We start from the raw sequence: 10,954 nt of genomic DNA on the forward strand, positions 1-10,954 counted from the left end.
TTGTCGGCTTCTTAACGTGAAAAAAGGTCGACTACCGTGTTCCCCGCGCGCGTTAAAGTCTCTCGGTGACTTCTCGGAATTCTTTGAAATCACATAACACACACACTATACATCAAGTATAACATACATACGATCGTCGACGACAACCTTATGTATAAGACACCGCACTGATAGCCGATAACGGAGCGATGCTATGATGGCGGCGACAAGGGATTTTATTTTTAAAAACGTCGACAAAGCCACGATGAGTGTATTAGGCAGGGTACAATATCATATAATGTATTAGTGTATGTGTATATTTCGACTTATAATACCGTTACAACAACCCCTGCAAAGGTTTTGATTTTTTTTAAATTAAAAGACAAAACTCACATTATTTTTAATACTTTTACAACCACTATGTTTCACTATTTTTTGTTCACAACTCTGGTTTTTTTTTCTTTAACCAGAGTTGTGTCTCGGAAAAGAGGATTTATGGTACGGCGGTTTTCCGTTTTCTTCCTCACATTCATAATAGTATAAAAGATAATAATTAATAACAATGCGGTTTTAGAACAAGTGTCAAATTATATTAATTTTACAGGATTTTGCTCGTTCAATCCAAAACTGTTTTCAGATTTTGTTGAAATCTATTTTTATAAATAGCTTCTTAATTTGTGAAAAACGCATAAATACTAATTATATCAAAAATTATTGTAAATTTAATATGTAGGTTGTTTAGCACTTAAACTTTGGGTGTTATTTAATTGTCAAAAAAAGTTCCAGTTGCAAGACACTTAACATAAATAGCTAAAATATTGAGTCTCTTTTCAGTCGTTGTAAGTTTTCTTAACGACGAAAAAGGTCTCTCAAAAGTACAATTAGTAACGGGCAAAACACATTAAATTGTTAATAATCTGAATTCTTTATATGATACACACAAGTCAAAAAAACTAAATAGTTCTTTTAGATTTTTTATACATCTGTTTTAAAACATTTGCCAGGTTTACATTTTTATAATTAAAAAATAACAATTTGTTTTGTTTTACAAAATATAATGATAGAATTCAAGCCTGGGACTCACTTCTCTTAAGTACTACTCTGAGTTATACACGATAAGAAAAAATAATACATATTTGAAATAGGTGTTATTGTATTATTTTTATTTCAATATATTTAAATTGAAGGATAACTGCACGTGTTACACTTGAACCCTGCCTCGTCGATGTAGATGTACCATTGTGAAAATATTAAATTACTTTTATACTACATATATACTTGTGAGGAAAGTCTACGAGGGTTTAATAGCGTTAATTAAGATGTAATAAGGTTTATTACCGAGTAAACGACTTTTGACATAAAATCAATTTTTATCCTTTATGGAAAAGTGAGGGGTTATACGATTCGACAAGTTCTCTTACTGCGTAGACCATTTTGAATAGAAAAACTACCGCAAAAGATTAGCCCTAACGTTGTCCCACAACACACAATCCCAATCCCCTTTAGCAAATTTGTTTTGGACACGGACGAGAAGGGTTTAGACAATCTGTTTAATAGTTTTATCCAATCAAACGCAGACTATTCGATCGATTTTTGGTGCATACACGTTATAAAAACATGCAAAAAATGAAACTTGGAATATATTTTCGAGTCTTATTCATTCACACCATAATTTTATTATACTGTCGCGCATATGATTTCACATGTAATGTTATCAAATATGATAGCATAGTGAAGCGGTCGAATCCTACAAATAGTACAGTAAATTAAAAAACAGTTTTGTGATAATCCAACCTCAAACACTGGTCATGGTGGCCCGTGTCCAAACTTAACCCCAAGTTAGGACAACGTTTACTTTTTCTCCTGTTTATTATTATTATTTGGATTTTCTCAAATCCTTGATATATTAGTCATATTGGACACAACGACTGATGAGGGTCAACGCGGTGCGGTAGCAGTCGAGATGGGGTTTATAATATTTTTTAGGTCAACTAACAAAATTCGAAAAAAGGGTAATAAATGAACTGTTCAAACGGTTTACGATGCCGTTTATTCGATGATACCGTTACAATATTTTTGTACATATACCTTTCAAGATAACTTCCAGTCGTTAACCCTACACATTATACGGGAGCGTAGGTAGATTATACCGCTGCCCGCTGTCCTCCTGCCTACTGTATATTTTTCTAGGTACCTATAAAATCGATAAATATATATATATATATATGTGTGTGTGTGTGTTTTTTTATAACTATATTTTCGTGAAAAATAAAATATAACCGGTCGGGGCCTTTTTTTGCCATACCGTGAAAGACACCGTGCGCGTTATTTTTATATAAAGCCAAGACTAATCGTGCAAAAATCTGAATATGCGTTGGCAAAACGGCAGCTGACCCGCGATGGTTATCTGGGCGAAAAAATGTCACCCGGGTTCTCCAAACACGGGATAACGGACAGGAGGAGAACCGGGGAGAGAGAGAGAGAGCACCACACGACGACAAGGGCAAATATAATAATATAATATACAGGCACAATGACAAAAGTAAATACACCGCAGAATAATACACACGCCGGTGTCGCGGAGTCTATTTAAGCAGTATTTTGTCAAGTCTTTGTGTGCGATTCCGCCGGCCGCCCCAAATTTCCTGGCACAAAAGCCCCCGGGACGAGTCTCGTCGTGACCCCCTGATCTTCCCTCCCCCTCGGGGCTCTTCATCTATCTCCTTCGATACAATATTATATCCTCGAGGATCCTGACCGAGAAAAGTACCCGAGGAATTTTCATTGTACACACTTGTACCGTCGACTTATGCGACGATGAATACAAACATAATAATATACCTATATCCATATGTATGACAATATTGTAATTGAAAAAAAAAAAAATGATAATAACGTTATAATATACGACGGCAAACGATAACACGAGGGTGACAAATTTATGCGGACGGTATTTAACGTCAAAAATGACAAGTCCAGTGTTATCTGTGTAAACATCATTTGCCGTCATCTACACTAAAAATGCGAGTAATAATAATAATGTCTATACAAAACTGTACACAATTTAAATATAACATAAACAACCTTGTGCGGTGTCGGGTATAACGCGCGTTGTGTATTGAGTTATTCGTCGCCTTATAGACAGTGAAAGCTGCAGCTGGTTTTACAGCTGGTACAGGTTGTACCCGCGGATTTAAAGATACATTTTGAAAAAAAAAAATAATAATTATGATTTCGCAATTTTAAAAATAGTCTATAGGCCGAAACTGTATCAAATCAACCGGCCAACAATCGCAAGAATAACCGGAACTTTTAGCTTCAATTCGATAGCTGTGAAAGTGTTGGTATTATAAAGATGTGTATGTTCATGCGCCTTAAGTCACGGTACCTTTTTTTATTGTTTGAAAATTTGAGTGTACTCATATATACTACTCATACCATAGAAACTTCAATCATAAATAATGCAAAAAAAGCAATGAAGGTACAAACCCATATAATACCTACAGGTGTGTGTAATTTTTAGTAGTGCGACTGTGTCATTATTGGAAACTTTTTTTTGATAAAAAAACAACAACAATAAAAGTATACAAAAATTGTGGAAAGCACTTTATTATAATTCCCATTTCTCCTCATAGACATTAACACTTAAAAAATATAATTATTTGTTATCATTGGCCGATTATTAATTTTTTGATTACTTGTGTTTTATTTTTTTTATCAATCCATATAATATATTATTTAATAAATTAATGTTAACCACCTCTTTGTCAACCATCTATACAATGTACAGCGCGATTTCATATGTTGTACATTTTTTTTTAGACTCGACACTCGGTCGTGCATCACAATAAAGGTAACGTTAAAATAGTTAAGCCGACGACCGTGATGTACTTGTAATAGGCTCGACAAAAGCGGCCTTCGGTTCGACGTTTAGGTATAGAGTAGTATTGCTATTGCTATAATATAATAACATAAGTATGGCAGTCGACTTACGCGCCAGTACGGTTCGACGTTTCCCAAAGGGTGCGACGAGCCCGTCACTTTGGTTTTGTATACAATATATATATATTTATATATATATATGCTTAACACTATATGGGATTTGCCATACATTAATACCTCGAAACAATGTATCCAGACCCTTTTCGAAAAACAATGACCGCGGTTTATATGAAAAAAAATTCTCTCTTCAAAAAATGGACGGGGTGAGAGAGGGCACCATTTTTTCGGATGTTTTTTTTTTTTTGTTGTTGGCCACTCGACACTGCCGATAGTAATTTATGACAATTACTAACGGTTAAAAAGTTATTATGCGAAACGCGCCACTAACATATTTTTCTATTAATAACAGTATGAAAATATACAATAATACGTTCAGTCGTTTCATTGTTTTTTCGTTTTTGCAGTGGTCGTTGAAAAATATACATTTTTAATTGTTTACACAGGCGTATACAATTAATTGTTATTATGTCGCGTACAGTAAAACATGTCTAGAGTCTAATTAGAGTGTTGGTAATAATATTATTCTCTTGTTATCGTTTCTAACCAAGGACAATATTTACCTACAATTGCGGTGTGTAAAAAATAACGTGATTCGTACATAACCGACTTAAAAAAGTAAGACAAAACGCGAGTAAAAATGAAAAAATTACAAAGTAAGTTTAAAAAAAAAAGGTTTTAATACATTTTATTTGGTCATAAATGATTTTAACGAGTCGATGAAAATAATAATAACAAGATATTCGATATGGAAAATTACAGCAAAAAGTATAAAAATTATTTGTAAGCTTAATAAAAATGTATTACAAATAAGCAAGTCCCAAAATTAGCAGCAACGTTAGAGACTTGCTGTGGTACCTCAATGCATACAATGGGTGCCCCCCCCCCCAGAATCCGTAGGGCCAGCACAATCAGTAGGTTTACTGACATAGCTATAAATTATATTAGATAATTTTAAGTATTTACTTTTGAATATTTTCAAAACTTCTGTCATCTCATAGTAAGCTTACTCTCTCAAGTAAAAGGGTATGAGGTGTCCTAAGTTTGATCACAAGGAGGTTGATACAAATTACTATTTCTCATCTTAATTGTTTATTTGTAATATATTTAATCGTTGCTTTTTGTAAAGGTATGATAAAAGCGTTTTTACTACTTTGTACCATACAAATAATAATAATAATATAAACATACTTACAAATGCTTTCTCGATTTCCAAAAATTCTGTCGTCTCAGTAAACATAATCGTTGCGATCACTGTTCCATTTGGAAAGTCACAGTAAATAAAAATACATTTCTGAAGAAATCGCTGAATTTGATTGAGATTTGTGTACTGATTTTAGGATAAGACAAGTAAAAAGATGACAAGGTAAAGATCAGATGAGTACGTATCAGTACTCAAGTTTAAAAAAATTATCTACAAAATAGTCCTCGTATATAGTTCAAATAACTTTTAATGAAGAAATTTTTTCACTTATATTATGCGTCTGTGCTATAGTATAACGTATTTTATATAGAGCCAAAATATCACTTGCATAAAATAAATTTTACAAATTTTACAGTAAATTTAGTATACTTATAAGAGTCAGGGGCAACGAATACAACAATTAACTTGATAACGACTGATATCTTGCAATTGTGTTTTAATTATAATAACGATACAATGTTTTAAAAATATGGTGTTTAGTACCTATCTGTTGTATTTATAGCACACATCTGATAAATATTTTTGTAGGCTATTGTACAGTATTAGCAATATATAAACTTTTATTAATAATATAATATTTTATAGTATAATGTTTCTTGAGAAATAATTCAATTGAAGATTTTCTAATAAACTTCGTGCTTCTTCATTTTTCATTTTTCCCTGTAAACATTTGTCAATTGTCAGACACAAAAAGTTAAATAAATTCAGCTACTCAAGTAAAAAAAAATGAATTCCCGTGATTTAAAACGTTGTTTACCGTTCAATTACAAAAATAACTATACTATGTTGACTTTATGTAATTGTTATTATCATTAGATTACCTTGGTATCTCTAACCGGTATGTCCACTGCTTTCTGGAGCCAATATTGGGCTTCTGGCCATTCTCGTTCTGCTATAAAAGCTTTGCCCAGTAGTAGTTTACTTTCTATTAATTGCCCAGAATCGCCGACTTGCGATTCGTAATCTTTCAACGTTTTTATACAAGTTTGGATTGATTCTTGGTCATGATTGATTACACTTCCATACAAAAGTTCTTTTGTTTTTTGAACGATTTTCCCACTCTCTTCTGTTATTAATTTAATCTGAAAAAATCCATGTTTAATTCAAGTCAGCACATGCTTTGAGCTATTAGATTAATTTTTGAGTAACACGATAGACATGATGACTAGTACAATACAAAGAGAGATATGACGTTTTAATACTATACTATTATTTATACACTATATTGTAGTTGAATGGATCACACCAATAATCGGGTATTTAAAATTTAAAGTAGATAAACGTATTTACTTGATTACTTTAAATTTTTTACTAATTGTAATGGCTGTGGAAATAATCAAATTATAAAACTTTGAACATTTAGGCGTGATTTTTTTTTAACCAGATCCCTCCAATTCACTTAGGTATAATTTATTATTACTATAGATATCATTACTTCGCATATTATTCTTCCTTTCAGAAAAGTCACATATGGATCGTCGGGGATTTCGGGGTTTTTCTCCTTTATTGCGTCCATGCGATCTAAAACTTTCTTTAACGGACCCAGATTCAATAAGTTCATCTTTACGTTTCCTTCAAAAATATCTGTTTCTATAAGCGCTGCTTTCCACTTTAGACATTCATAAAGGTCAGCCGGGTTGCCCTCGAATGCTATTATGCATTGGTCAGCGTATTGAATCCCTTAAAATTAATAATTTATAATAATGATAACAAAAAAATATATAAATACAAAGCCAGCTCAAAAAAAGTGAATGTATGGTCTTCGGACAACAACATTGGATCGTTACATGTTTTACCAGCTGATTTTCTTATTATTTATCACTTATTTTTGGGATTATCGACTTCGTCCCTTATAAACATCACATCTTCATCCACTCCTCTCGCCATTCATATTCCCTTCTCTCCCTTTCCCTACTCCTCAACCTCCTACACGTTTATTAGCAACATACTGTAACACTAAAAGTGATGACACGTACTAGTTTGTAGCATAATTAAAATGGCAATGAATAGTTAAAATTGATTATCAAATCAAAAACCCATACCGGGTTTTAAACGCACCTTGTTTAAAGCCCCAAAGATTTTTAGTGCTTTTTAATGATGCGCTCGAATTTTTGTAATTAAAAGATAAAATGTGCGCATTTTTAGTCAGCGCCATCAGAGCTTCCTTGTCATGATTGTCCTGTAAACAAAAATGCTGTTAATAAAACAAGGAATTCTTTAATATTCAACAATTTCTTTAAAAAAAATTCTGTTATATTTGTTTATACTGAACAATAGCTTAACGATAAGGTTGTTGGTCGAATCTGTGGTAGACTCGATAGAAATGCAAAGGCATTTGGGTCGGTTCGTCGAAAGGTTAACTTAATTATTACTAAAAAATACATACAAAGTACACATACTTTATACATTTCTACCAATTTGTCATAACTTTTGGCCTTAACCGCGTCCCCTCCTTGTACAACTAAAGTGTCTAATGACTCGACTGAATTTGGAAGAAACTTCATGAATCTTCCTAAACGTTATAACATTATTTATTAGCACTATTAATGAATTATATATATTGTAAATATTATATATGTTATACATGTCAAATTTAATCTTTAATTTTAAGAACTGGTTTTACATAAAATACAAAACGTCTATTTTTGTAAGTAGATAGATTTTTAAATAGTTAAACATTAATTTAAAAAAAACACATTAAATTAACAGTTAACTAACAATAATTATAAAACTTTTAATCCACCAACTATTGAAATATTTTACATCGAACAAACAATTACTCGGAACAGTGTTTAAAAAGTTATTAAAAAATATTTGCATGAGACTATTGATACTTAATACTTACTGGTATCACTTGATGTCGATCGGGAAACTGAAAAAAAAATCAATAAATTATTATTATGATTATTATAAAATGTTACGTTGTAACTGACTATACCTATTCTGTGGATATGTTTTAGAGTAAATGAAAAATTTTTGTTTAGTAAGTTGATTAGTATTTTGTTTTATTAAAGTTTTATCTAATAAAAACAATAATATTAAAGATCAGAGTCGGGCTTTATTTCAAAACATTGGATTTTGAAAAACAAAAACAAAATCAGAATTTTAAATATTAAATTATAGTTTTATTATTATGTTAATATGTTCATATTTAATTCAATTATTTTATTGATGATTGTTAGGACTTATGAGGATTATCATTACATATACAGTACATAAATGATCCCACAAAAACAACCCATCGACGAAAAATACATTTCTATGGATAATCACAACATTTTATGATAACAATTACAATAAATTACAATTACAATTAACAATTAATGACATTTTAGAAAACAATTGGTTCACAGGATTTTGCCTAAGTCTGCGTCTTCTTGTTCGGTCGGCTAAATATTGTCTATCCTTCTCCTATACTAATCTCTATAATATTCGCCATTCCTTTATCCACTTCACACATCTCTATTCTATTTTCTTTATAATTTTACAAACTACAAAATCTACCCATTTCAGATACCAAAACCTTCCTTCCACATAAGGCGATCACACTTCCCCGATCGCGCCATCTTCTTCGATTCCTCCATTCTCTCGTATATACTAATTTGATTTTTCTACTCTGTTTACCGACCACCCCACCTAGCTCCTCAAGTCTGATATTTGTTTTTACTTCCTTCTAAACCCTCCTCATTACTAAGTCGTTTAAATGAGTTTATAAATCATAACTACACAAATCTGTATTAAAAATGCACAGTTTGGTTGACTTATATAAAATAATAAATACAGATTTGTTTTACTTACATAATTTACCAAGTGTAGTTGTTTGATAAAAAACGACTACGACTAGTACTGTAAAATACGCTTTAATCGCTGTCATTTTGCACGTTGGTTAAATGCTAGAATTTCATTATTACCGTAACACTTTTACCGATTGAATAAACAACCTAAGTCGTGTCATATGTATTTATAGATGACTACAAGAAGTGTTTAATACGTTTTGTGGAACAGCTAGTAGGGTATGTGTACCATACAATGTAATTCCAGGACATCTGGTTCAATTGTTGCCATTTCTATAGTAAAATGCAAACCTTTGTGGGTAAAAATTGTTTCTGTCAAGTAAAAAAACTGTATATTATTGAATTTTGCAAAAATGATATTTAACTAATTAAAGTTGAAACTGTTAAAAAACAAATATTGGCAATTAAGTAAACAATAGTTTTTGGCTTAGTGAATTACACATTTTTTTTGTTTTGCGATGGTTACAGTAATACTATTTTTTAGATTTGAAAGATAAACTGAACAGTGGGGAAATATTCAGAGTAGACTGAAAATTTGAACTATTAGGTAATACCTAAAAAAACATCAAACAAGAAAACCCTTTATTATGTTTAGTTAATTTAATTATTGCACTGCGAGTGAAGTACTTGCAACATAAACATGTTATTTACATATTAGTATATTAAGTATTAGGAAAATGACATGTTTTTCTGATCTCCTTAAAAAAAATTCTTATTGACGACACTTCATCAACGCTCCAGCCTTACAATTTATTCATTTTGCCGCAACCAGCAAGCCAAGAAAATGTTAATATTGAATGTCAATAAAAAGTTATGAACTGGACGACTACATTTTAATTGACATTTTTGTTTTCATTGACATTAAATTTATTTAACAATAAAAAGTCCAACAAGATGTCTTTTCCCACTTTTCACATTAATAAAATCAATACTTGGCGTGGAGTGATGCGTGACGACTGATAGACCCTTTTCATTAATATGCGGATAATTCTCCCCGTCCCCTCCACCTAATCCGCCGTAATGGCTAATAATTTTATAAAAACACCCCATCAAAATAACTATTTGCAGGTTGTATGGCCTACAGTAATGATAAAAAACACGATATAATAATATATCGGATATACTAAGTGATTTATTTAAAAATGTCCATATTATTTATTATTATTAATATAATTATTTATTAGTAGCTAAAGATTTTTAAGTGGAAACTAAGTTTCACAGTCTCCACTGATGGGCTGCCGCTGAATTTAAATTTGAATTACTAAAATAACTGCACTCATAAGTGAATACACGGTATAAACAAACCATGCACTTGATAATTGTAAAATAAACGTTTATCATGAAGTAGTTAAAAACACTATAGCGAAGCTATAAATGGTGGTTAACTTAAAGTACAAAGGTACATTTTTAAGCGACCTAGTTTTACTAATTACCTCGACGTTTAAGTAAATAAATGTTTCAATCCCAATGACGCCAAATTTGCACAATTAATTGCATTAGTTCGTATAATTAACAAATTTTATTTTTTCACATTCAATGAGTTTTTTTACTATAGAAAAATAAAGTCATTTATAACGTTTACATGTGTTTTATAATTGTTTAATTACTTATAATTGATTCATGACAAAGGTCACATTGAACGTGACAAAAAAAAACTTTTTTAGCAAATAATTAGCAAACATTACAGCGGAGTGAATAAAAAAACAGTTGTATTTTTAAGTTGTTGACTGAACAACCGCACTTGTGCGGGACAAAGTAAAATTTTTACTGCTTTGATTTTGATGAAAAATCACCGCATAATTGAGTAATAAAAAAACCACCCTGGGTCAGTTTTTTAAGGTTTTTAATGATGTATCAAATATGATCAATAGGTATCCGTTCGTCCACAACAGCTTCTGCGCATTCTGTATGTGTTACTGATAATTTTAACCTTTTATAAGGGCTGACTGGATCATATTATAATTATACGGAGGTGAAG

General features: G+C 31.3%; 1 protein-coding gene across 2 annotated transcripts; it reads right to left on the minus strand.

The window, feature by feature from the left end:
* Positions 1–5,411: 5,411 nt before the first annotated feature.
* Positions 5,412–9,178, minus strand: LOC126842924 (uncharacterized). 2 transcript variants are annotated; one of them, XM_050580150.1, is made up of 7 exons: positions 8,981–9,178; positions 8,028–8,054; positions 7,582–7,694; positions 7,241–7,361; positions 6,618–6,862; positions 6,004–6,264; positions 5,412–5,842 (listed from the first exon to the last, which is right to left on the minus strand). In XM_050580150.1, exons 1-7 carry the CDS (start codon positions 9,054–9,056, stop codon positions 5,762–5,764), a joined length of 924 nt encoding a protein of 307 aa, XP_050436107.1. In that variant the 5' UTR covers positions 9,057–9,178; the 3' UTR covers positions 5,412–5,761. The 2 variants fall into 2 exon arrangements, with proteins under 2 accessions (XP_050436107.1, XP_050436108.1); XM_050580151.1 differs by having other exon boundaries at positions 7,582–7,690; positions 8,024–8,054.
* Between the last annotated feature and the right edge of the window lie 1,776 nt (positions 9,179–10,954).

The sequence above is a fragment of the Adelges cooleyi genome, unplaced genomic scaffold (genome assembly GCF_023614345.1).
Source record: "Adelges cooleyi isolate 19-005CV unplaced genomic scaffold, UGA_ACOO_1.1 ACOO_flye_CR_arks_rails_tigmint_CR_PRNA_574, whole genome shotgun sequence".
NCBI lineage: Eukaryota > Metazoa > Arthropoda > Insecta > Hemiptera > Adelgidae > Adelges > Adelges cooleyi.

Bases quoted from the DNA above. Each gene is read 5' to 3' on its own strand.
- LOC126842924 (XM_050580150.1), bottom strand. From the start codon at position 9,056: ATGACAGCGATTAAAGCGTATTTTACAGTACTAGTCGTAGTCGTTTTT. The intron at 8,055-8,980 runs GTAAGTAAAACA...TTTTTTTTTCAG, and splicing joins AACTACACTTGGTAAATTAT to TTTCCCGATCGACATCAAGT. The intron at 7,695-8,027 runs GTAAGTATTAAG...TATAACGTTTAG, and splicing joins ATCGACATCAAGTGATACCA to GAAGATTCATGAAGTTTCTT.